This window comes from Arachis ipaensis, chromosome B08 (genome assembly GCF_000816755.2).
Source record: "Arachis ipaensis cultivar K30076 chromosome B08, Araip1.1, whole genome shotgun sequence".
In the NCBI taxonomy this organism is placed as follows: domain Eukaryota; kingdom Viridiplantae; phylum Streptophyta; class Magnoliopsida; order Fabales; family Fabaceae; genus Arachis; species Arachis ipaensis.
The window spans coordinates 125,218,036-125,245,538 of NC_029792.2; the positions used below are offsets into that span (position 1 = coordinate 125,218,036).

The 27,503-nt window shown below is 33.2% G+C and overlaps 6 protein-coding genes across 7 annotated transcripts; 4 read left to right on the forward strand and 2 right to left on the reverse strand.

Annotated features, from left to right (window-relative positions):
- On the forward strand, positions 6,286-10,076 carry LOC107612694 (G-type lectin S-receptor-like serine/threonine-protein kinase At4g27290). The gene is made up of 7 exons (XM_016314396.2): positions 6,286-7,874; positions 8,111-8,251; positions 8,516-8,661; positions 8,755-8,965; positions 9,095-9,332; positions 9,415-9,565; positions 9,641-10,076. Exons 1-7 carry the CDS (start codon positions 6,491-6,493, stop codon positions 9,944-9,946), a joined length of 2,577 nt encoding a protein of 858 aa, XP_016169882.1. The 5' UTR covers positions 6,286-6,490; the 3' UTR covers positions 9,947-10,076.
- LOC107611703 lies at positions 10,657-11,172 on the reverse strand. The gene has a single exon (XM_016313603.1). The coding sequence runs from the start codon at positions 11,170-11,172 to the stop codon at positions 10,657-10,659; it is 516 nt and encodes a 171-aa protein (XP_016169089.1).
- Positions 11,952-18,264, forward strand: LOC110265385 (G-type lectin S-receptor-like serine/threonine-protein kinase At4g27290). Its single transcript, XM_021108364.1, has 10 exons — positions 11,952-13,371; positions 13,639-13,773; positions 13,876-14,086; positions 14,219-14,456; positions 14,572-14,722; positions 14,801-15,102; positions 16,195-17,495; positions 17,597-17,710; positions 17,810-17,943; positions 18,046-18,264. Exons 1-10 carry the CDS (start codon positions 12,001-12,003, stop codon positions 18,262-18,264), a joined length of 4,176 nt encoding a protein of 1,391 aa, XP_020964023.1. The 5' UTR covers positions 11,952-12,000.
- On the forward strand, positions 13,604-15,358 carry LOC107611704 (G-type lectin S-receptor-like serine/threonine-protein kinase SD1-1). The gene is made up of 5 exons (XM_021110056.1): positions 13,604-13,773; positions 13,876-14,086; positions 14,219-14,456; positions 14,572-14,722; positions 14,801-15,358. The coding sequence occupies exons 1-5, from the start codon at positions 13,651-13,653 to the stop codon at positions 15,104-15,106; spliced, it is 1,029 nt and encodes a 342-aa protein (XP_020965715.1). The 5' UTR covers positions 13,604-13,650; the 3' UTR covers positions 15,107-15,358.
- Positions 18,340-19,681, forward strand: LOC110266116 (G-type lectin S-receptor-like serine/threonine-protein kinase SD1-1). The gene is made up of 3 exons (XM_021110054.1): positions 18,340-18,626; positions 18,711-18,861; positions 18,941-19,681. The coding sequence occupies exons 1-3, from the start codon at positions 18,406-18,408 to the stop codon at positions 19,241-19,243; spliced, it is 675 nt and encodes a 224-aa protein (XP_020965713.1). The 5' UTR covers positions 18,340-18,405; the 3' UTR covers positions 19,244-19,681.
- On the reverse strand, positions 20,219-22,677 carry LOC107612696 (isoflavone 7-O-methyltransferase). Of its 2 annotated transcripts, XM_016314400.2 has the most exons (4): positions 22,610-22,677; positions 22,139-22,579; positions 20,820-21,133; positions 20,219-20,731 (listed from the first exon to the last, which is right to left on the reverse strand). In XM_016314400.2, the coding sequence occupies exons 1-4, from the start codon at positions 22,614-22,616 to the stop codon at positions 20,420-20,422; spliced, it is 1,074 nt and encodes a 357-aa protein (XP_016169886.1). In that variant the 5' UTR covers positions 22,617-22,677; the 3' UTR covers positions 20,219-20,419. The 2 variants fall into 2 exon arrangements, with proteins under 2 accessions (XP_016169886.1, XP_016169885.1); XM_016314399.2 differs by having other exon boundaries at positions 22,139-22,675.

Consider the following 27,503-nt stretch of genomic DNA (forward strand, 5'->3'; position numbering starts at 1 on the left):
ATAAACTTGTTAAAAAATGAATGCATGCTCTCGCTCCTTTATGTGCTTCTCATCCCTGCCTAGAAGTGGTGATCCAGATAGATAGGAACCCATATATGACGGTCTTCATACAGATCTGCAGAATACACCCAAACACAGACTATAAATACACCCGAAAAAACATGCAATTTACACCTCTGCTACAGATTTTTAACAAACATTACCTGAAAGCCACTTGTTGTCCACAAGACAAAAATTCAGCAGAAAATCATTCAAATTCCTATCGAATGAGTCTTTACTATGAGAGTTCCAAACAACTTGGCTCATTTCTTGTTCAATATCTGCATGTCCCTTGTACCCGTTTAATTTGCTTGGTATCTTCTTCATGATGTGCCAAATACACCAACGGTGAATTGTTGTTGGCATACAGGCCTCTAAAGCCCTTTTCATTGATGCGCATTGATCGGTGAGAAACCCTTTCAGAGCGTTTCCTCCCATGCAACGAAGCCAACATTGAAATAACCATTTGAATGATTCAATTTCTTCGTTTTTCATCAAAGAGCATCCGAGAAGTGTTGACTGACCGTGGTGATTCACCCCGACAAAAGAACCACAAACCAAATTATACCTGAAACAAATTACCATAGTGCAGAATGCAAAATCATTAGGTACACCCAACAAATGCTTCGTATACACCCAAAAAAACAGCCAATATACACCTCTGCTGCGGATTCATAAAAGTACATTAATTTAGTATCATAAACAGGGGCAGTTTGTTACCTGTTTGTATTGTAGGTGGTGTCAAATGAAATAACGTCTCCGAAATACTCAAAGGCAGCTCTACTTCTTGCATCGGCCCAAAAAGCCAGCTTAATCGATTGATCCTCCTCGAGTTCAAGCTCAAAAAAGAAATTATGATTCTTCTCTTTCATTCTTAACAAATATTTTCCGAATTTCTTTGCATCTTCTTGTTCGAAAACATTCCGCACTTTCCTGGTAATGTAATTTCTCACATTCTTTTCGATAAAATTTAACTCGCGGTGACCCTCGGCAGCTGCAACAAATGATTGGTAGGTTTTGCTTGGTCTGATACCGGCCTCCTCGTTATTCTCTATTGTACGACGAATGGACATGCTTAGTTCTCTGTGCTGTTTGAGCATCTCTGCTTTACTTGGACAGCAGGGGTGTGAATGATCCAGCACAACCTTTGAAATGATCTAAGCACCGACATCCTTCAATGTGTGTATATAAATTCTTGCAGGACAGTTTAAAACGGTTGTCGGATTAGTCTTCGCGGTCGGAGATATTTTAGATTTCTATTTTCCCTCTCTGCTACATGTAATCAATTGATTCTTAATCTCGTTTTCCTTTCTATTTGTGCTCCGAACTCTTGTAGAAAAACCTGCAGCCTTGGCGTAGTTCCTGTAAAATTTTCCAGCATCTTCAAGGATGGTAAAGGTCATTCCAACCTTCGGAACAAACTGGTCATCAACAACAGAGAGAGGCTGCAGAATACACCATGTCAAAAACTAAAAATACACCCAATCATGTCTGATATAATACACCCGAACCACAACAACTCAACTAAAATGACAATAAAAGCCATAAACTGTAAATACACAGGCTGCATAATACACCATGTCAAAAACTAAAAATACACCCAATCATGTCTGATATAATACACCCGAACAACAACAACTCAATTAAAATAATAGAAAAAGCAGTAAACTGTAAATACACCCACACTTCCCACAAAAATACACCCAAAAAAGTTCTGATCTATACCTGATCGTCTGCTATAAATTCCAGATAATTAATCAAAACTAATACATTACATTCAATCCACAGATTTATCTTCATGCATTATTTTGACAGTCAATGTTCACGAATTATTCACCTACACAATGCTATACAAATTACTGCAACAAAATTCATAGTAATCCTATGTAAATCAAACCTCAGGAACTTCGTTAGATTCAAATTCATAATCCACTTCGCCTGGATTCAGCTGACAATCTGAGGTTGAATCATCCATTATCTTCAAAACAAGTTCAAACTTTGATTTTAGAAAACAAAAAATCAAATAGAAAATGAAGATGGAGTTACAGAGAAAGGAACTAACGTAAATGACGAAGAAGAAACGAGTGAGAAAGGAGGGGAAAAGAACGATCGAAGAAACCAGGGGAAGCTTCGCGAGAAGAAGAACGAGCAAATCTGCAAATAACGAAAACGAAGAAGGAAACAAATCTTTTAAATTTGGTAGTTAGATATACGCGGGATCTCTATATAGCACGTGTATACAACATAACCCTTAGAGCGCGTTTTGGGATTTTATTTGTTAATGAACTTGTAAACCATACAAGTCATTAGGGCTTGTATGCAGAGCTTTTCTGTATATTAAAATAGAATACAAAGCAGTCTTTAGATGCATTGTTAGTCTTTTTGCTTTTTATCATGATACTATGTAAGATTTAGTGGTTCTAGATTCATTTTTAGACTTTTATTCTTCTTTCTTCAACTACAATAAAAAACAAAAAGAAACTATAAAAATTATCATGAAACCTCCCTTAAAATTATGAAACTGTTACAAGGAATAAAATTCAATGTAAATCAATGTAATAATTTCATCTTAATCTCCCATTAAATTTTTGAAATGTTACATCTTAAAAAAAATTCAATGTATAATTACCATATCCTACATTGATCCTAAGGAAAAAAAATTCTTAACATGCCACTAAAATTATCAAATATTACAAGAAACTAAAATTAAATGTTTTTTAAGATTTCACAAAAGTTAGAATAATCAATCTACTTTAAATATAATTAAAAATAACATAATTATATATTATGTAATAAGATATTACAACGGCTACTATAACGATCATTTGAACGGTCACAAATAACAAAGAACAATATAAATATATACTATTTTATTTACACAAATTTATAAAATCTAATAAAAAACCATTATGTAAAAATTATTATTCAAATTCTCCGTGCATGGTGCAGGTCAAAATCTAGTTTAATTAATTTGCAAACAAGAGTTTAAGGTTGTATTTCAAATCCCTTTGTTTGTCTCATATAAATAGTTTGGTATAAATCCCCATTTAAAAAAGCATTATTAAAGTCATATTGTCTAATAGTCCATCCTCTAGTCAGTGCTACACTTAACATAATTCTAATAATTGTAGGTCTTATGACTGGACTAAAGACTTGACCAAAATCAAATACTTCAGTTTGATCAAAGCCTTGTGCCACAAGTCTGGCCTTGTATTTTTGTATCTTTGGTAACCTTTTAACAGCATACATCCACTTTGAACCTATCACTTTTGCATTAGGTGGAGCCTCAACCAAGGTCCATGTATTAGTTCTCATAAGAGCCTGGTATTCCTCTTGCATAGCAGCATATCAATGTGGTATTTTAAGAGCCACAGCTGCATTTTTAGGAGGACTTTCAATAGACAAGTCTGAACTTCCAACAGTAGAGTGAAGTTTTGGCTTTAACTTTCCTGTTTTTGACCTTGTGGTCATGAGGTGTTGATTCTGAACCTCAATAGTAGCAGGTGATTCAAGATTCTGTTGAGCAATATTTTGTGAAGTAGTAGGAGGTGCAGAAAGAGGTAGCTATTTTTCAATACCAGTGATTGGAATGATATCTGAACTTGTACTTTGAGAAGTAGAGGGTGGTGATTCTTTTATTAAATCACTAGGTACATCACTAGTTGTTGATGCTGCAGACTTAGTTAGTACCAATAGTTGGTCTATCTGAAATAATACTTGAATCAGAAGAATTATTTGAAGTGTGAATTGAAGGTATGGTAGTAGAATTATGAGTGTTTAAAGTATTGCTATTAGCTAATTTAGGTAGACACTTATACACTTTATGATCAATAGCATATCCTAGAAATAAACATTTGTGGGACTTATAATTAAATTTGTTCTTGTTATAAGGAGTTATTAAGGGATAGCAGGCTGAACCAAAGGTTCTTAGAAGAGTATAATCAGGTTCTTTGGTAAACAGAACCTCATATGGAGATTTATCTTGGAGAGTTGGAGTAGGTAATCGATTTATAAGATAAGGTTGTAACTACAACCTCATCCCAATAAGTGAGTGGCAATTTGGCTTGAGAAAGCATAGCCAAACTTGTCTCCACAATATGGCGATGCTTTTCTTTTTTTACTTTTTTTAAAAAAATATGAAAGGTAGCTTTTAAATTCATTCTTAGCTTCTTAAATTTCTAATATGATGTCATGTCAGTTCCAAATTCATTACTATAACGGTCATTTTAACGGTCACAAATAACAAAGAACAATATAAATATATTTATATTTAAATACATATTTTTATTTTTGTAGTCTTATTGTGTTTTATTCTTCTTCTTTTTTTAAAAAAATATGAAAGGTAGCTTTTAAATTCATTCTTAGCTTCTTAAATTTCTAATATGATGTCATGTCAGTTTAAGTGGCTCCAAATTCATTCTTAACTTCCTAAATTTCTATCTTTTATCTTCTGTCTTTGTATTATATATATCAAAGGATTCTTATTATAGGATTCTTTTTAACCTTAATTTTTTATATTCTCTTATACTTTATTTTATGTAGGTTACATATTGTTTTTAATGTTAATGTTAATTCTTTTTAATAGGTATAAATTTGATTAAAATCTAATTTCTTCTTTTCTCTTTTCGTGTTCATCCTTCATTCTTATATTTACTATATAAATCAATATTCACTTCACACATTTTCTTTATCTTCTCACATAAACTTATACCTCTTTCTCTTTCCCCTTCTTCCTCTCCATTCTTACTAATTTTTTGCACAATTGAAATTTGGTTGATGAGCATAGTTTTTATTTTCATTTTTTAAATTTGCTAAACATATGTATTAGGTCACTGTGTGATTGTATTCATTAATTTTTCTACTTCTTTGTGTAATTATATTCATAATAAGTTATATAGTGTATTTATCGTTTAATTTTCATGAATACCAACTCAAAAATAAGATAGTGAAATGTAAATCTATCTATCTATTAGTAATATATTAAAAATTTAAAACAGAGTCTAAAGTAGTCTCTATATATATTGTTAGTTTTCTAACTTTCTACTACTCTGCACTCCCTACTTTACCTAGAGTGCACTAGCTTTCGCCAATAAAATGATCCGTTACTCTATGTCATCTATTACAATAATATAGAACATTTATACTACCATAAAGAATAATATCTATATAATCAATTTAGTATTGATAGTATAATTTCACACACTAAATGATCTAATTCTACAAAAAAAAAAATATAGTATAAAAAATATTCATATTAATGATCTAAATTCTAATATTGCATATTTTATTTGGAGAAAAATTTTATTTTATGAATTTTTTTTATTTATCTAATCTGTCTATCTATTTATCCATTTATTTATAATGTATAAAAAATATTAAATAATAATACAATAAACACTTGCCATATTAGATAATTTCTAATATTATCACATAAACATTTTAGTCCAAACATTTAAATAAAAAAAATAAAAAAAGCATTACCAACAAGTAGCAACACAACAAAAAGGAAAATACCAAAAGCAAAAAAAAATTAAGTAGAAAATTATTCTGAGCAACTTTTTTAAATTTACTACTTAATATAAACAATTTCAAATATATTCATACATGATTAAATAAAAAATACACTACTATATCATTTATTACAATTATTCGATTAAATTCTTCATATAAATATATACTATTTTAAAAATCTAATAAAAGAACATTAGGTAAAAATTATAATTCAAATTCTCCGCGAGTCAACATTTAGTATCTATTAAAGTCTTCTAAATTTTCAGAGTAATTTCACCACATACTACCATTGTACCCTATGCATATGAAATCTACTTCTATTTTGTAAAGTTTAGGAAACGAAACTGTTACAAATTTTGTAAACTCATTTAAAAAAAAAGTTTAATTACTCTATTACTCCTATAGTTTCGCGAAATTTTTAATTAGGTCTTTTTATATATATATATATATTTTTTAATTGGGTCCCTGCACTAATTTTTTTTTTTTAATTAGATCCCTTTTGACAGTAATTGGTTTAATTGTATAAGGATCCAATTAAAAAAAATTGGTGCAGGGACTCAAATAAAAAAAAAAAGTATAGGGATCCAATTAAAAAAAAATTAATGTAAGGATTCAATTAAAAGAAAAAAAAAGTATAAAAACCTAATTAAAAGTTTTGCAAGATTATAAGGATCATCACAATAATTAAACCTACAAAAATGAAGGAAGAAAGATAAAGAACTTAAAAAATACAAACTTCATCAAACCCACGTTAGCAGACAAAATTATGAAGGTTGATGGTTGGTTCCTAAGTCAACAAGACTTTGAATTATGGAGTTCTTGTAGATTGGCAATTTGGCATTGGTCTACTAGTTCATTCATTGTCAATTGAATGCCAGAATGTGGGACAGCTTAAACGTGTTTGATTTTGGGCTTCTGTGGTTCTGCTCTTGCTAGATTGATGTCCAAAATAAACAGAGCTTGGAATTCAATGGGTGTTCTTCATCCCATGGTTATGGCTGCTTATATACTTGTTTCCTCTGTCACAGCTTCTAACGCAGTTGTTTCCTCTGTCACAGCTTCTACGGCAGTTGTTTCCTCTGTCACAACTTCTATGGCAGTTAATGATTCCATTGGTCTTTCCCAGTACATGATTGATGGTGAGACCTTAGTGTCCAAAAATGGATTATTTGAGCTTGGATTCTTCAGACCCGGCAACTCGACCAAGTGTTACTTGGGGATCTGGTACAAGAAAATGGCCATGCATGCTGTTGTTTGGGTTGCTAACAGGGTTAACCCCATCAATGGTTTCTCAGGAAACTTAACAATGGACAACACCGGAAATCTTATCCTTAAAAACAATGGCTCAGTTGTTTGGAGCACGGCCTCTCAAAGAGAACCACGGAATCCGGTGGCACAGCTCATGGACAGTGGCAATCTTGTGATATGGAATGGTGGAGGTGCAGAGTCAAATGAAATTTTGTGGCAAAGCTTTGACTATCCAACTGATACATGTTTGCCAGGCATGAAGATAGGAAGGAATCTCCAAAATGGTTCGGATTGGCGATTAACATCTTGGAAGAGTGTAGATGATCCTTCTCCAGGTAACTTCTCTTGGGGGTTAGCCCTCAGTGATTATCCTGAGTTTGCCATCATGAATGGAACCAAAAAGTTCTCTCGGATTGGACCTTGGAATGGCTTGTATTTTAGTGGATTGCCAAACCTAATTGCTGATTCTAACTCTGGTATTATATTCATCGATGTCGACAACCAGAACGAGATATACTACACCTCTAGCTCCAAGAATGATTCTATCATCTCCAGAGTTGTAATAAACCAAACAAGTAAAGCGTATAGTCGGTATGTCTGGGTGGAAAAGACTCATACTTGGAGTGTTTTTGAGTCATTGCCTAATGATGTCTGTGATAATTATAACCTTTGCGGAGCCTATGGGAGTTGTATGACCACAGCAGCTCAAATTTGCCGTTGTTTAAGAGGTTTCAGGCCCAAGTCACCAGAAGCATGGAACTCATCAAACTGGGCTCAAGGATGTGTCCACAATGAACCATTAAGCTGCACTGGCATTACCGAAAGCACTGATGGATTTGTCAAATACACAGGCTTGAAACTACCAGATACTGAACGTACTAGGCTGATTGATACTCTTGATATAGGTGACTGCAGGGCTTTGTGCTTGAATAATTGCTCTTGTACGGCTTATACTAATCCAGACATAAGGATGGGTGGTGTTGGCTGTGTCATGTGGTTCGGCGATCTATTTGACATCAAACTGTTTCAATCTGGTGGACAAGATCTATACATCCGAATGCCTGCTTCTGAGTTAGGTACAGAACAAAAGTACAACTTTCTTTCTATCAACTTTCTTCAGTTCTTCTAAAATACATATTAAGATCGGTAATATTAGGATGACAAAAAAACAGTAAGAACTTGTCTTTGTTTAGCATTCATTAATTGTTAAAATAAGACAAATTCTAGCTGTTTTTGGCTAATTCTTTTTTATTAACAAACATTTTCGAGATTCTTATTTGAACTGGGATTTAAGTTTTGTTTTTTATGTTAGACGAACTTCAAGATTCCAACAATGAACTTCAACACAGGAGCAAGAATAATAAAGTGATCATTGTTAGCACCGTTGCTGCAATTTGTGGGACGTTCTTACTTTGTGTTTTCGTTATATATAGATTTCGAAGGAACAGTAATGGTAACTACTTTCTTTTCATTTACAATCTCTGAAGGCATCACATTTCTATGTAAATCCTTTTCAAATTGGAAATACTGCTAATTCTCAACACACTCTTAGTATGATCTTTGCTGAACAATGCCTTTGAGAAAAGTGGCACTATAATGCTTTAGAGTTTTAAGAATTATACATCACATTTTATGATTTTAAGATTTTATTTTCTTCTGTATGATGCATGTGGCATTTAAATGTCTTTACACCTTTTCCCTTACTTGAATGTCCCAGAAAAATCAAAGATACAAGAGTATATGGAAGGCTATGTAAATGATACGGATCTACCACTATTTGATCTACTGACTATTAATATTGCCACTAACAAGTTCTCGCTCGATAATAAGATCGGACAAGGTGGTTTTGGACCTGTGTATAAGGTAATTCAATCTCTGAATGCTTACTAGCATGAATATGTAAAGAATTTTTAACATTGCAATGACTGTTTTCTTATAAAAATCTGAATTCTGCAGGGAAAATTAGAACATGGACAAGAAATTGCTGTTAAGCGACTCTCACATAGCTCTAGGCAAGGAATGGCTGAATTCATAACTGAAGTAAAACTAATTGCAAAACTTCAGCACCGTAATCTAGTAAAACTTCTTGGTTGTTGCATTCAAGGAGAAGAAAAATTGCTAGTTTATGAGTATGTGGTTAATGGTAGCCTAGACACCTTCATTTTTGGTACAGATTATCAAGAAAACTTAACTTTGGTTCTATTATGTTTTCTTACTTTTCTTATAGCATAGCAAGCAACCTATGAAAACTTGAATATTCAATATAAATAACAGATTTGTTTTTCTTTTAAAATAGATCAAGCAAAAAGTAACTTGTTGGATTGGCCTCGTCGCTTCCTCATAATATTTGGAGTTGCTAGGGGACTCTTGTATCTTCATCAAGATTCTAGACTGAGGATTATCCATCGGGATCTTAAAGCAAGTAACATTTTACTAGATGATAAATTAAATCCAAAAATATCAGATTTTGGAATGGCCAGAACTTTTGGAGGAGATCAAACGGAAGGAAACACAAATAGAGTTGTTGGAACTTAGTAAGTGTCTATCTGATTTCATGGAATCAATATTTATTTATCTTTTCTCAACTTAATCATGTCTTTTAATGCTTTCATGCAGTGGGTACATGGCACCAGAGTATGCTATCGATGGGCTATATTCTATAAAATCCGATGTCTTCAGCTTTGGCATACTTATGATGGAAATTATATGTGGAACCAAAAATAGAGCTCTTTGCCATGCAAATCAGACCCTTAATCTCATTGGTTATGTAAGCACTAAGATAATTGCTATGTTTCTCAAATTTGCAATAAATGTTCTGAAGGTTTTCATGTTTATGATGTAGGCTTGGAGGCTATGGAAAGAGGAGAAGGCTTTAGAGTTGATAGATTCAAGCATAAAGGAGTCATGTGTAATCTCAGAAGCATTGCGAGGCATCCATGTGAGTCTGTTGTGTGTGCAACAATACCCTGAAGATAGGCCTACAATGGCTTCTGTGATTCTCATGTTAGGAAGTGAGATAGATTTAGTTGAGCCTAAAGAGCCCGGCTTCTTTCCCAAGAGGGTTTCTATCGAAGCGAATTCGCAGCTACATCAATGTGAAGTATCTACAAATGATGAATTAACTGTTACCTCATTAGATGGCCGGTGAATTCATCAACTTTGCTGTGCAAGTTACATGAAGGCATTTTTGTAAATTTGCAATTGAAGAACACTAGTCTTCCAAAAAATGTTTTGGTGTTGTAGAGTTTATTAACTGAATATGCATAAAAAGTTAATCATAGAATTTTCTTAAAATAAAGAGAAAATGCATGATGCAGATGTCCATCTTATTCTGGCATATGTTGAATTCATGATTATTACAACTACACACAAGTTGCAATATGAAGGTTCTGCTATGATGCCGTCTCTGTTGGAATAGTACTTGCTTTTTAAATTTATTGTGGGATACTGAAAATCAACTTTTTCTTCTCTTGTAATGCCAATTTCTACAAGACATTGAAGCATTTGTTATAATACGAATTTTAATATTTTTAGAAATAATACACGTACAACTGTTGTGTATTAAAAAGTAATTAATTGTAAGCTTAGACAATTTTTCCCTCACTTTTGGCTTTCTCTATTATTATTACTTAGCACAAATATTACGAAGACTGTTGGTTGGTTCCTAAGTAAGAGTCTAGTAATAGTGTTGGTTTATGGTATAACCAAAAATATTTAGGACAGAGATATAAGAAAAATACGTAGGTGAAAGGAATGGGAATCACACTTTTTTACTTTACTGAAGCAGTACATTTAAACACTCCTGCTAAGGTGATTTTGGACAGATCCTTCGTATTCTCCAAAGTAGTTATTGATGCTTCATATCTCTCTGGCACTGTAACTAGAATTTTTTTCCACAATTCTAGAATCAGTGAATTCAGTGCCGAGTAATCTAACTTTGTTTGCAATAGAAAGCAACCTGTCAGAGTATTCTTTGATTGTCTCAGAATCTTTCATTCTCTGCATCTCGAATTCCCTCATCAAGTTGAGCACTTGCATGCCTCGAATCCTCTCATCCCCTGCGTATTCTTCCTTTAAATAGTCCCAAATTGCTTTTGGTGTTTTGAGAGTCATGATTCTGGTGAAGATTATTGATGAAACACCAGTAAAGAGACATGATCTTGCCTTTGCCTTCCTTGTTTTTTTCTCCTTGTGCAATTTTATTTGAGCCATGGTAGGATTGTTTGGCAGCGGAGGAATTTCGTAATCCTCTTCCACGGCTTCCCAAAGGTCCAATGCCTCCAAATAAGACTCCATTTTAACTGCCCAAAGGTCATAGTTTTCTCCATCAAAGGTGGGCGGAGCAATTTGTGAGAGACTTGCTTCACCTTCCATTTTCACAGGCCCCGTAAGAAGAATGCTGTGATACCAGTTTGTTGGTTTATGGTATAACCAGAAATATTTAGGACAGAGATATAAGAAAAATACGTAGGTGAAAGAAATGGGAATCACACTTTTTTACTTTACTGAAGCAGTACATTTATAGGATTTTAATTCATGACACTACCACATCACCACTAAACTAGGAAGTGGGATGAACAGAAACTGCCACATACCCACTAGATAAGGAAGTGGAATAACAAAAATTACTTTTCTCCTAAAGTGCAGGAACCACTAATTGACTAAAACAACAAACTGAAACAATAATAAAAAAAAAACTTAATGCAGTCTAGAAACAAATAATTAACAAATACATAAATTGAAGATTGAGATATGGGACAAAGCAGTTTAAACTAATTTTGACATTTGATTTATTCAAAGTTGGAAAACTTTGCCTTTCTGCTTCTGTCCAATTTCTATGCTGATTTATTTTATTTTATTTTCATTTTATTTTATCTGAACAGACTATGCATGGAGTGGTCAAGCGACATTTATACATAAATGATCTCACCGTAGATATGATACATGCAGGATAGAACGCAGTTGCATCATTTGATCATGCAGTTGACTTCAGGCTTTGTAGTTGTAATATTGTTGAAAAGACAATCATATTAGACATGTTTCTAATTAAGACTTTTTTTTCCCCTTCCTAATCCTACCCGTTTACTCTGTTAAATTGGCAACATAGACTTGTGGTTTATGTGTCTGTGCTTAGAGACAAAATTAGCTTCCTTGCATATCATGAGTATCCAAACAATGAAGTAACTCAAAAGCTGATATTCAATGGGCATTCCTTCTTTCACAGTGATGCTTGCTTACATGCTTTCTTCTTCTTCTCTTGCCATAGAACTTGATTCTATTCATGTTTCCCAGTCCCTCAGTGATGGCATGACCTTAGTGTCACAAGGTGGAAAATTTGAACTTGGTTTCTTCAGCCCTGGTAATTCTTCACACAAGCGTTACTTGGGAATTTGGTACAAGAAAATTCCAATTCAGACAGTTGTTTGGGTTGCCAATAGGGCCAACCCCATCAATGATTTCTCAGGAATTTTAACAATGAATAGCACAGGCAATCTTTTACTCACCAAAAATGGCACGGAGACTACTTTTTGGAGCACAATCTCTCGAAAACAAGCAAAGAATCCAGTATTGGAGCTCTTGGAAAGTGGCAATCTTGTGTTAAGAAATGAAGAGGAATCAAATCCAAAGGCCTATTTGTGGCAAAGCTTTGATTATCCTTCAGATACGTTCTTGCCAACCATGAAGTTGGGAAGGGACCTCCGAAATGGTTTCAATCGGCGCATAACTTCTTGGAAGAGTCCAAATGATCCATCCCCTGGAGACCTTTCTATCGGTTTAGTTCTAAATGATTATCCAGTCTATTACATGATGAATGGCACAAAAAAATTATTCAGGGCTGGACCTTGGAATGGCCTATACTTCAGTGGAGAACCAAATCTGTCCCATACATATATTTTTGAAGTCAGTTTTGTCACAAACAAGGATGAGATATACTTTAGTTTTAACACCAAGGTTGATTCTATCACTGGAAGAGGTGTAATAAGCCAAACAAGTCAATCTCTTGCACACTATTTATGGGATGACAATCTTAAGAATTGGAAATTTTCTGGATCATGGCCAGGTGATGTGTGTGATAAATATGACCTTTGTGGAGCCTATGCTTATTGCAGTGTAGCAGAATCAAAGCATGTCTGCCAATGCTTTAAAGGATTCAGTCCAAAGTCACCAGAAGAATGGAACTCAAACAACTCCTCACAAGGATGCATTCGCGACAAACCACTAAGCTGCAATGTCACAACTAGTGATGTGTTTGTCAAATATACTGGCTTGAAAGTGCCAGATACTCAGCATACTAAGGTGGATGAGAATATTACTTTAGATGAATGTAGAAATCTTTGTTTGAAGAACTGCTCTTGCATGGCTTATACCAATTCAGACATAAGAGGAGGAGGCCGTGGCTGCGCCATGTGGTTTGGCAATCTAATTGACATCAAAATGATTCAATCTGGTGGACAAGATCTATATATCCGAATGCCTGCTTTTGAGTCAGGTAAGGGACAAAATTTCATTTTGCTTTATAGCTTCTTCTTCCATTCTTCTTATTATTATATCTTTCATTTTTGTTTACATGTTTGATGAATTTCAACCATGAAGGATTTCAACAACGGCACAAGAAAAAAGTGATAATTGCTAGCACTATTGCTGCATTTTGTGCAACACTTCTACTTTGTGTTTATGTTATATACAGAATCCGAAGGAACAATATTGGTAACTACTTTCTTTTCAATCCTATATTCCTATTATCATGAACTAGAGTATTCCTAAATTCCTTTTATTTAGAAATATAATAACAGTATCTAATGAATTTTGCATTTCTTTGCATTCCTAGAAAAATCAAAGATAGAAGAATATATGGAAGGGCATGTAAATGATACGGATCTACCATTGTTTGATCTACTAACAATTACTACTGCCACACACAAGTTCTCGTTGAATAACAAGATTGGACAAGGTGGTTTTGGACCTGTTTATAAGGTAATTCAATCTTTGAATACTCACTAGCTTGAGCCTTGAACAAGTAGGGAATATTTAACATTGTAAAGATCATGATCTACTTATAAAAATGTAATTGGGCAGGGAAAATTAGCAGATGGTCTTGAAATTGCTGTGAAGAGACTCTCACATAGCTCTACACAAGGAATGACCGAATTCATAACTGAAGTAAAGCTAATTGCGAAACTTCAGCACCGTAATCTAGTAAAACTTCTTGGTTGCTGCATTCAAGGAGAAGAAATTTTGTTAGTTTATGAATATGTGGTTAATGGTAGCCTGGACACCTTCATCTTTGGTATGTAATATCAGGAAAAATCTAAGTTAGATATATTGTGTTTTCATATTTTCATTACAGTATATATTTAAGCAGCTTATGAAACTTGAATGTCTGATATTTTAATAACAGATTTGTTTTCTTGAAAAATAGATCAAACAAAAGGTAAGTTGTTGGATTGGCCTCAACGCTTGGGCATAATATTTGGAATTACTAGGGGACTCTTATATCTTCATCAGGATTCAAGATTGAGGATTATTCATAGAGATCTCAAAGCAAGTAACGTTTTACTCGATGACAAATTAAATCCAAAAATATCAGATTTTGGAACGGCCAGAACTTTTGGAGGAGATCAAACTGAAGGAAACACAAATAGAGTCGTTGGGACTTAGTGAGTGTCTCTTTCTAATTTTAGAACATCATTTATTTATTTATTTGTATGTTTTTCTAAACTTTAAGCGTGATCATATAAATATAAATATACTTTCTTTAATTCTTCCTTTCAGTGGATACATGGCACCAGAGTATGCTATTGACGGTTTGTATTCTATAAAATCCGATGTCTTCAGCTTTGGCATACTTATGATGGAAATTATATGTGGGACTAAAAATAGAGCTCTTTGCCATGCAAATCAAACTCTTAACCTCATTGGCTATGTAAGCTCTTTGATCATTATTTTCTTTCTCAAAGTTGCAGCAAATGTTTTTTTATGAATTTTCATGTTTATGATATAGGCTTGGAGGCTATGGAAAGAGGAGAAGGCTTTAGAGTTGATAGATTCAAGCATAAAGGAGTCATGTGTAATCTCAGAAGTATTGCGATGCATCCATTTGAGTCTGTTGTGTGTACAACAATACCCTGAAGATAGGCCTACAATGGCTTCTGTGCTTCTCATGTTAGCAAGTGAGATGGATTTAGTTGACCCTAAAGAGCCTGGCTTCTTTCCCAAGAGGGTTTCTATCGAAGCGAATTCGCAGCCACATCAATGTGAAGTATCTACAAATGATGACTTAACCATTACCTCATTAGATGGCCGGTGAATTCATTGACTTTGCTGAGCAACTTCTATGAAGGCATTTTTGTAAATTTGCACTAGTGTTCTAGGCTTTAGTGACTGAATATGCATAAAAAGTTAATCATAGAATTTTCTTAAAATGAAGAGAAAATGCATGATGCAGATGTCCATCTTATTCTGGCATATGTTGAATTGATGATTATTACAGCTACATACAAGTTGCAATATGAAGGTTCTGCTATGATGCCGTCTCTGTTGGAATAGCACTTGCTTTTAAAATTTATTGTGAGATACTGAAAATCAACTTTTTCTTCTCTTGTAATGCCAATTTCCACAAAACATTGAAGCATTTGTTATAATACGAATTTTAATATTTTTAGAAATAATACACGTACCACTCTTGTGTATTAAAAAGTAATTAATTGTAAGTTTAGACAATTTTTCCCTCACTTTTAGCTTTCTCTCAATATTACTTAGCACAAAGATTACCAAGGCTGCTGGTTGGTTCCTAAGTAAGAATCTAATAATATTACTTAGACAATTTTTCCTTCACTTTTAAACTTGTTTTGACTATTGATTTAGTCAAAGTTGGAAAACTTTATTTAACTAGAGTTTGATAACATAAGATGAGAAAATACCACATCGAACTAAAAACCTTAAAATAGTAAATTAATGGGTCTCTTATCTTATAAACTCGTCACTCTTCCTTGCTTTTTTCAATGTGAGACTAATTACATACACTCATACTTGCAACATTAACAGATAGAAGATAAACTCGTGATTAGAGAAAGATCTAAACATACTATGCATAAAGTGGTCAAGCGAGATTTATATATAAATGATCTCACCGTAGATATGATACATGCAGGATAGAACGCAGTTGCATCATTTGATCATGCAGTTGACTTCAGGCTTTGTAGTTGTTGTAATCTTGTTGAAAAGACAATCATATTAGAAATGTTTCTAGTTAAGATTTTTTCCCCTTCCTAATCCTACCCGTTTACCCTGTTAAATTGGCAACAGAGACTTGTGGTTTATGTGTCTATGCTTTGAGACAAATGTAGCTTCCTTGCATATCATCAGTATCCAAACAATGAAGTAACTCAAAAGCTGATATTCAATGGGCATTCCTTCTTTCACAGTGATGCTTGCTTACATGCTTTCTTCTTCTTCTCTTGCCATAGAACTTGATTCTCTTCATGTTTCCCAGTCCTTCAGTGATGGCATGACCTTAGTGTCACAAGGTGGAAAATTTGAACTTGGTTTCTTCAGCCCTGGTAACTCTTCACACAAGCGTTACTTGGGAATTTGGTACAAGAAAATTCCAATTCAGACAGTTGTTTGGGTTGCCAATAGGGTCAACCCCATCAATGGTTCCTTAGGAACTTTAACAATTAACAGCACAGGCAATCTTTTACTCACAGAAAATGGCACTGAGACTACTGTTTGGAGCACAAGCACAATCTCTCAAAAACAAGCAAAGAATCCGGTATTGAAGCTCTTGGACAGTGGCAATCTTGTGTTAAGAAATGAAGGGGAATCAAATCCAAAGGCCTATTTGTGGCAAAGCTTTGATTATCCTACAGATACATTCTTGCCAACCATGAAGTTGGGAAGGGACCTCCGAAAAGGTTTGGATTGGCGCATAACTTGTTGGAAGAGTCCAAATGATCCATCCCCTGGAGACTTTTCTCTTGGTTTAGTTGTAAGGGATTATCCAGTCTATTACATGATGAATGGCACACAAAAAGTATATCGGTCTGGACCTTGGAATGGCCTTTACTTCAGTGGATTCCCAGATCTGTCCTTTACATATGTTTTTGAAGACAGTTTTGTCACAAACAAGGATGAGATATCCTATAGTTATAACACCAAGGTTGATTCTATCATTGGAAGAGGTGTAATAAGCCAAACAAGTCAATCTCTTACAAGTTATTTATGGGATGACAATCTTCAGAATTGGAAAGTTTCTGCATCAACGCCAGGTGATGTGTGTGATAAATATGACCTTTGTGGAGCCTATGCTTATTGCAGTGTAGCAGAATCACAGCATCTCTGCCAATGCTTTAAAGGGTTTAGTCCAAAGTCACCAGAAGAATGGAACTCAAACAACTCCTCACAAGGATGCATTCGCGACGATCCATTAAGCTGCAATGTCACAAGCACTGATGTGTTTGTGAAATATACAGGCTTGAAAGTGCCAGATACTCAGCATACTAAGCTGCATGAGAATATTAATTTAGATGAATGCAGAAATCTGTGTTTGAAGAACTGCTCTTGTATGGCTTATGCCAATTCAGACATAAGAGGAGGAGGCAGTGGCTGCGCCATGTGGTTCGGCGATCTAATTGACATCAAACTGTTTCAAAATGGTGGACAAGATCTATACATCCGAATGCCTGCTTTTGAGTCAGGTAAGGGACAAAACTTCATTTTGCCTTATAGCTTCTTCCATGCTTCTTATTGTTATATTTTTTGTTTTTGTTTACATCTTTGATGAATTTCAACCATGAAGGACTTCAACATCGGCACAAGCAAAAAGTGATCATTGCTAGCACCATTGTTGCATTTTGTGCAACACTTCTACTTTGTGTTTATGTTATATACAGAGTCCGAAGGAACAATATTGGTAACTACTTTCTTTTAGAACTAGAGTATTCCTAAATTCCTTTTATTTAGAAATATAATAACAGTATCTAATGAATTTTACATTTCTTTGCATTCCTAGAAAAATCAAATATAGAAGAATATGTAAATGATACAGATCTACCATTATTTGATCTACTAACAATTACTACTGCCACGCACAAGTTCTCGTTGAATAACAAGATTGGACAAGGCGGTTTTGGACCTGTTTATAAGGTAATTCAATCTTTGAATACTCACTAGCTTGAGCCTTGAACAAGTAGGGAACATTTAACATTGTAAAGATCATGATCTACTTATAAAATTGTAATTGGGCAGGGAAAATTAGAAGATGGACTTGAAGTTGCTGTGAAGAGACTCTCACATAGCTCTACACAAGGAATGACTGAATTCATAACTGAAGTAAAGCTAATAGCGAAACTTCAGCACCGTAATCTAGTAAAACTTCTTGGTTGTTGCATTCAAGGAGAAGAAATTTTGTTAGTTTATGAATATGTGGTTAATGGGAGCCTAGACACCTTCATCTTTGGTATGTAATATCTAGAAAAACTGTATCAGATATATTGTGTTTTCTTATTTTCATTACTGTATAGAAAACACAGCTTATGAAACTTGAATATGTGATAATTTGATAACAGATTTGTTTTCTTTGAAAAAATAGATAAAACAAAAAGCAAGATGTTGGATTGGTCTCAGCGCTTGGGCATAATATTTGGAATTACTAGGGGACTCTTGTATCTTCATCAAGATTCAAGATTGAGAATTATTCATAGAGATCTTAAAGCAAGTAATGTTTTACTTGATGACAAATTAAACCCAAAAATATCAGATTTTGGAATGGCCAGGACTTTTGGAGGAGATCAAACCGAAGGAAACACAAATAGAGTCGTGGGGACTTAGTGAGTATCTCTTTCTAATTTCATAGCATTGTTTATTTATTTATTCTTTCTCATATTAACCATTGGTTTAATGCTTTCATACAGTGGATACATGGCTCCAGAATATGCTATCGACGGTTTGTATTCTATAAAATCCGATGTCTTCAGCTTTGGCATACTTATGATGGAAATTATATGTGGGACTAAAAACAGAGCTCTTTGTCATGCAAATGAAACTCTCAACCTCATTGGCTATGTAAGCTCTTTGATCATTATTTTCTTTCTCAAAGTTGCAGCAAATGTTTTTTTAATGAATTTTCATGCTTATGATGTAGGCTTGGAGGCTATGGAAAGAGGACAAAGCTTTAGAGTTGATAGATTCAAGCATAAAGGAGTCATGTGTAATCTCAGAAGTAATGCGTTGCATCCATGTGAGTCTGTTGTGTGTGCAACAATACCCTGAGGATAGGCCTACAATGGCTTCTGTGCTTCTCATGTTAGCAAGTGAGATGGATTTAGATGAGCCTAAAGAGCCTGGCTTCTTTCCCAAGTGGGTCTCTATGGAAGCGAATTCGCAGCCACATCAATGTGAACTATCTTATGATGAATTAACCGTTACTTCATTAGATGGCCGGTGAAATCAATGAGTCTGTCTGCTACACATATCACAGCCTGGAATCTTGGATCATATGGCTAAGATTTAAGACCACTCCATGATAGAGTATATCACTATGCCGTATATTATGAATTGATCTAATGGCAAATGTGACAAAAACTATATTGCATTCTTGTCTAAGACTTTGCTCATTATTTTTTATAGAATTATTAGAGAATGTATCAACAGTTAGTTAGAATAAAAATTTAGGGATGAATATTTATCGTACATCTACAATCACAAATAAATAAGAAATAAGTAAGAAAACGTATGAAGCACGGACACTTCATTGAGTTGTTGTGTCCGCATGTTGAATACATTTTGGATACGACACTCGTCCGACACGCATGTCTGTTATGTCTAACCGTGTCTTAATAAAAAATAAAAAATTCTTCTCCGGACACACTTAGACACACTTAAAAACCATCACGTGTCAGCGTGTCGGTTGTGTTTACTCTTATTCTTAACATATATTCTTGAAATAAATTTAGATATAGTATATATTATTATTTTAAATACTTGATATAATTAAAATAAGACATTAAAAATAATTAAAAAAATTAATTTATATTTTTTTTTACCAAAGATAGGAGACTCGCTCGAACCCGCAACCTCTTAATTGAGTATGGAGAATCTATGCCATTTGAGCTATTACTCATTGGCAAATTAATTTATATTTTAATATCAATAAAATATCAAAATATCATTACGATTTATCTAAAAGAATACTTTATATTTTATATGTATGCGTGTCCTCGTGTCCGTGCATCATAGAAGAAAACATAGGATGAGAAAACACCACATCCAACTCAAAATCTAAAAATTTTAAGTTAATGGATCTATCTATCATTTTATAAACTCATCACTCTTCTTTATTTTTTTTAATGTAAGACTAATTTCATATACTCCTCATACTTGTAATATTAACAAAAAAGTAGTCATGGAGCTCAAAGCGATCTCAATTCAAAATTAAATGACATTGTTGCATAACATACACCTTAACTTTATTCGGTATATAGCATCTAAAATCATTCTTTTTTGGCTAATTTTTTTTTTGTTACCAAATATCTATATGTAAAACTTATTCATCAAGACATTACAACTTTATTTATTTCATTTAACCATGATTATATGTATGATGTATCACAACATTTAGTGGTTAAATATATATCTCAATAAGAGACATATGTCCAGTTAAAGGTGAAATTTTGTAGTCTTGATGACAATCTGCTTCCATGAAGAGTTTCTTCCATTCTTCTTTGGTTCTTTCTTTTCCATTATAATATGCTGTCACCACTAAATCCAATTGAAGCTTTGCTTGGGTAATTTCAGGCTCATCTTTTTTTTCATCATCTATCACAATATCTATGATAATTATTTTTCCTCTTTTATTATTACTTGAAGAAACAGCGTCTTTGCATTTTTTCAATATCTTTATGCAATTATCATCATCCCAATCATGTAAAATCCACTGAAAACAAAAAGAAAACAATTTAAAAAATATATATATAATCTTTATCACCATTTATTCTTAGATTTGATGAAACATAATTATATACCTTAAGTAGAACTGCATCAGCTTTAGGGATAGATTGAAACATGTCCCCACCAACATAAGTCAAATTGTTGGTCCCTTTAAGATTTTTCACAACCTGTGGAAGATCAAAAACTATGCATTTCAAATGTGGAAAAGTTTCAGAGATATACTTGGCTACCATTCCAGTTCCTCCAGCAACATCTACAATTGATTCCAACCCTTCAAAGACAACACCATGATCTCTCAATGCCAAGTTTATGATTTGAGAGTCACTAGCAGTTGCATCATTGAAGTATTTCATATGTGTAGGGTTTTTGTTGAGGAAGTCCCAAATACCTGTTAGGAAAATATAGAAAACAAGAAAACAAGTATTTAAATATTCGGTAATGTTTAGTAATAAAAAATTAGTCAAAAATGGCTAGAATAAACTTAATTTTTAAAAAATATTAAAAACATGTTGGTTTTATAGAAATTAACTGCTAAGGTCATGAGCTGGTAAGCCAAGTTTGAGCTTGGAATTGAGCTCATAAATTAAATGAGTCGAGCTTGAGCTTAGATAAGCTCAGCTCATTAGCTCGTGAGTTGGCTTGATTATATATATAACAATTTTAATTATTTAATATTTATATTTATTTTTTACATATAATTTTAATATAAGACATAAATAAAAAATTTATAATTTATTGATAGATAAATAATATATAAAATTGATCTTTTTAAATATTTTTTAAAATATATAAGTTATAATTTATTGATATAGAATTATAGATTATGTATTTATGTTTCTCTTATTTGAGCCAGCTCGTGAGCTCGAGCCAGCTCGTGAGTTTTTGGTGAGCCGAGCTTGAGCTTAAGAAATAAGCTCGATTGTTAATGAGTCAAGCCGTGAGCCAAGCTCAATTTTCATGAGCCGAGCCTGAGCTTGGTCTAGCTCGGCTCAGCTCGACTCACTTCCAACCCTATGTATGATGGTAGAAATTAAACTAATTAATATCTAACCACCTAACTAGTTAATTATAAAAATTTTTAACCCTAGTTAGCTCCTATTAATTAACCACTTTAGTTAGATTAACTAAGTTACATTATTGATAATTCAATTATATCAGTAGTAATTAAGAATGTAAAATAAAATAAATAATAATTAAAAATATTAAATAATATAATTTTAAATTATTTTAAACTGATTTTTTATTATTTTTCACATATTTTTGTATTAAAAAAACTTTCTGATCTTTAGTAAAACTCAATTACTAAAAGAAAAAGAGTATACTACTACATTAAAAATAAACACTAATTTAAATCCGAACGTACAAAACATTGTTGTAATACATATATACATACCTGTACCCAATGCCATGGCAAATGGTGTTTGATTCCCCTCATCATGAACCCACTTCCCAAGTTGTTGGTATGAACTTGAGATAGTTGGGTCAAGAATAAGGTCAACCATTGGAGCTAAACAATGATCACTACCTCTAACAAGGAGCTTTGATACATACGTAAGAGCATATGCTTCCTTTTCTTCTTGATATTCTTGGGTAATTCTTACTATGTCAAAGAATCCAATGTGTGCAAGATAACGCATTAAACGGTGCACACCACTAACCTTAGTTAATGGAACTTGTAACTTGGAAACCAACTCATGAAGAGTCATAGGTTGACCATGGTTGTGGATTATGTTTGGTATGCTTAGATCCACACACCACTTAAGGCAAAGAGAGTCTAAGAATGCAAACATGTGTTTGTACAACTGAACTTGACCTTCAAAGATCTCATTTGATGCTTTGAGATCATTGTTAATTATGTGTGATGAAGCCATGATCTTTAATTTTTTATGATTGCAAGTGAAACGAATTGTATGTTTGTGTGTTTGTGATGATTAATTATTAGCATTTGAATCACCTTATATAGAGTTTGGCTTCTTACTAATTAATCAAATTATTTTCCTCTCTACAGTAAATGATTAAGAGAATCACGTAAAATGAAAAACTCATTTTTAACGGTTGAAATTAAAGCACGTGGGAGTCTAATTAAGAATAAATTAATAATTAGTGTATAATCTATGGTAGATTTGATATGTAATATAATACTTCCAAAACATCAACTTGTAGTAGAAACGAATGAATTATTTAATCGTAGTCATTAGATAAAATTAACTAAATAAGATAATCTAAAAGTGATTTGGAAACGTTAAAAGATAAAACGTTTAATGTCACTTAAAACGTTCCAAATATGGAATTAACTACAGTATAAAGGTGAACACGCTTAGCTAGCTAGTAAACCACTTTAAATCAATCACGTAACAATTATAATATAATAACAATTAACTTCGAAATATTTTATTCTAGGAATGGATTAGTCATCAAACCACTTACAATTAATCAATAGTAAATCAATAATCGAGCGAGGTGGGGCAAATTAACCTTTTTCCCAATTTCTCACATGATGAGAATCAAATTTAAATGAAAATTGGAAAATGAAAAACTATTGAGAACATGCTTGCTTTATTTATTATTGAGTTAATAGTCAAAATCGTCCTTGAAAAATACTTCGATCTTTATTTTTGTTTTCGAAAGATAAAATTAATCAAATTTGTCTCCAAAAAAAATTAATCTCGTCACGTTAGTCCTTCCGTCATCTCCTGCGCTGAGATGGCTAACGCTCGCTGACATGACTCACTAACTGCCAGCGTGGCATTCACTTAGTATACCCTATAAGTTTATTAGATCTATTCAAATCAGTCCCTAACTCCATAAACCCTAATCCCAAATCCAAAAGAACCGATCCTCATCTCTATAGCAGATTCCATGTTTCCAAATTGTCCCTGTTACTGCCCATGTCACTACCTACGCCCTTTAACACCGCCATCGTCTACGACGTCATCTGCATCGTAGCCGTCGCCTAAAGTAGAACAAAGTCTATCATCAACACCGCTACTTGTTTCTCCAGCACTCATGGATTGGAAGGGAACATTGGAATGAGGCGTGGCTCCATGTATTAGAGTTCAGAGGACAGAAAAGCCGTAAGGAAAATAGGCATGGAAGGAAGGAAGAAAATTGAAATTTCCTAGAGGAGTGACATCTCTTTCTCAAGTAGCATTCTTGATTTTTTATGTTGAACTTAACCCTCTTAAGAAAAGGATGAATCAATTCACAAAGTCAAAATCTTTGAGAAGTCCAACAAGCCATAAGGTGGAAACTATGAAGCCAGATCAAATAAGACTGCAAACATTACAAGGAGTAGAACATAAAAAATCGTTGTTAAGTGATTTATCTAACACAGGGAAACAATGCTTTCAATTGGGTATATACTTTCCACTCCATTGATAATAGAAAGAAGAGTAGTGCAAGTGCAACTGGGTGAGAATCCCATAAATTTGACAAAGATTGCTCCATAGTAGCACACATGGTAGTTTCTAGCAATTTAGGTTTCGAACAAGAAAACCAAGTATCTAATTATTCTATGGTGACAGAATTTGTGTTGTATGATTTTACACACTCAATACCAAGTGTTTCACATGAAACAAAGTCTTTTTGTGAGTAAGATGCTTTTGAGAGACGAAAAGCTTCCAAGAAAGAGACTTTGAGGCTGGATGAAGAGAATTTTGCAAGTAAAAACAAACGACAATACAAACCTCTATCAATTGCTGTCAAATTGGATTACTCAGATTCTTATCATTCATTGTCTACTAGGTCATATTCAAACGTTGAAAGTGCTGCTATTGTTTTAGAAATTGTATTTTCTAGGAGAGAAAGCTTGAAGTACAGAAGAGGAGATAGAATAAGTATTAAAGAGTACTCTAGCATTAGGGATCAGAGTAGAAATAGTCTTCATGAAAGTAAATTCCAGGAACAGTTGAAGGTGGTGATACCAATAGGTAATCATGGTTTACCAGACATTGAAAGTCAAGGTCCGTCGTCATTACTTGATCGATTGAGACATGGTGGAAGTTGTGACTGTGGTGGCTGGGACATGGGTTGTCCCTTTATTCTTTTAGGCAATCTTAATATTCAATTTTTCGAAGACTGCTCTCTTATGAAGGAATATCAAGCACTGGCACTATTCATTTAGGTACATCTTGGCGGCGTTGAAGGCGTAGGTAGTGACGGGTGGCAGCAGAGACAACCTGGGAACATAAAATCTGCTATGGAGGTGAGATTCGATTGCTTTGGATTTGGGATTAGGATTCATAGGCTTAGGGCCTGATTTGAATAGATCTAATAAACTTATCTTATCAGCAACAAGAGGGTACACTAAGCAAGTGCCACGCTGGCAGTTAACGGGCCATGTCAGCGAGCGTTAGCCACCTCAGCGCAGGAGATGACGGAAGGACTAACGGGACCAAGTTTGTTATCTTTCGGGGACGAATTTGATTAATTTTATCTTTTGGGGACAAAAATGGAGATCGATGTATCTTTTAAGAATGATTTTGACTATTAACTCATTTTTTATTATTATTATTTCATTCAACTGTTTACATGTGATAATAAAGAGGGGTGAATAGTCCAAAAATTAAGAGCATAGTTATCAAATTTGGTTTAATTTGGACGGTCGAATTAAAAATTTGAATATCTGATCATCAATCTAAGTTGGATCATCATTTGAATCGGTTAAACTATAGTCAAATCTAATAAAATCTAATTAAATTTAGTTAAATTGATTAAAAAATATCAAAATAGCAGGTTCTTCTACTACTAATTAGTTAAAGATAATTTATAAGAATGCTTATTCCTTAGTTGCTGAAGATCATATCCTAACTTTAGATTAATATTTTGAGGATATTACTAATATAGATGGAGTGAGGAATATGTAATGTACAATTTTTGATGTCCAAATCTGACAATACAAGCAAAAGCATAGTTTCTTTCTCATGAAATCATGCATGCTTGAGTAAAAATATTAAAAACTTGATCTTGCTCCCATCTAATCAAATTTTACACAAAGTAACTTTCAATATAACAATAGAGGTGCAAGAAAAAGGTCGTGACAGATGTTTTAGGTAGTGTTTGTTTTGAGGTATTGAGACAGAGACTGAGAGATTGAGATTTAGTATTATGTTTGTTGGTTCAGAGATTGGTACTAAAATTTCTATTTCTATCTTTAAAATTTCAGTATTTTAGTACTTCCAAAAAGTGGAGATACAGGAGATTAAAATTTTTAGAGATAGAGACTGAAACTTTAATAATATTTTATACCTAAAATATCTTCATTTCAATTAATTAATTTCAATTTTATCCTTTGTGCAAATTAAATTAGAGTTTCATTCTTATTTCAATTTCTGTCTCCCATTTTTTACCAAATAAAATACTGAGATTTATTTCAATCTCTGTCTCTTAGTCTCTGTTCCTCAGTCTCGGTCTTTCCGTCTCTGTCTCTCCACCAAACGCTACCTTAGAGAAGGTAGATCAAATTGAAGATATATAAAGGCCACATCAAATTTAGATTATTTTTTGTGTTTAAAACAATTCTTTCAAATGATATATAAAGTAGATACTAAAATTAGTTTCCAATAAATTTTAGATTGAATGTTTTTATTTCTAACATTTTTTTCTAAAAAATTTTGATAACTACTCTAATATGCTAATATAAATTAAATTTTCTATCGTTTTTAATAAAATTTTCAATATTTATATTAAACAAATAAATTTTTAACAAATTTTATTATATAATAATTAGATTTTCAACAAATATTTTTAAAAAATAACTTAGCCCTACTGATAGAAGGACCAAGTCGTGTCCCAAACCTATCAAATAATAAAAATTTATTAAAAACCAAAATGTTGGATTTAAAATTTCTTAAGAACCATCTGAATGTCTACAAAGGAAACAACAAATTCTATAAAATACCTTGCCAAAAATAGAAAAAAACTAAGGAGTACAAACTGGAGGCAGGTGCATGTATCATGGACATTCACATTATCAGACCTGAAAAAGGATTTACATGGTCTCACTAACTTTGAGACCTTTAAGTGGTGTCACTTAGAAATACGGGTGGCAAATGGGACAAAATTCGTTGGTCTAAAACTAATTATAAAAAATAAATTAGACACCGAATAAAAGATATCTTAATATTCTCCAAAGACAAACGGAGACAAATAACAGTCTTAGGGCAAAACCACAAGGGTAAAGCACTATCCTAACACATGATCCAGATTATATCAACCCCCAACAAGGCAGAACATAATCCTATTCAAACATTATCAACTACTAATTAAGTCACATACATCTATCTAAGAGTCAGAGCCTCTATTTTCCTTTTTAAGAAAATAGTTTGGTAGATATATATTAAACTGTATGAAATTTTAAGAGATAAGAACTAATTAAATTTGTTTATTTGTTTTATTAAAGACAATTACATCTAACATTTAAAAAAATTAAAGATTAATTAGTCCAAAGTTGTCAGCCCGTTTCGCGTGTATGTTTACCGTTTAGTCAATTATTTTCATGTGTGTACTTGATACGTGTAAATCATAATAAGGAAAAAAAACGTTGATAGGTGTGGAAATTAAATATATATATATATATTGAAAGGTAGAAACTCAGGTGCAATTAACTTCATGTGAAATTGATAACTGAAAATTATTAAATGATTTGACTGATTTGAATAAATTTTCATCGACTCTCAGCTATCAACTATCAATTTCACGTGAAGTTGACTGCAACTGAATTTTCACCTTAAAAAGTAGAAAAAGTTTAAAGTTATTAT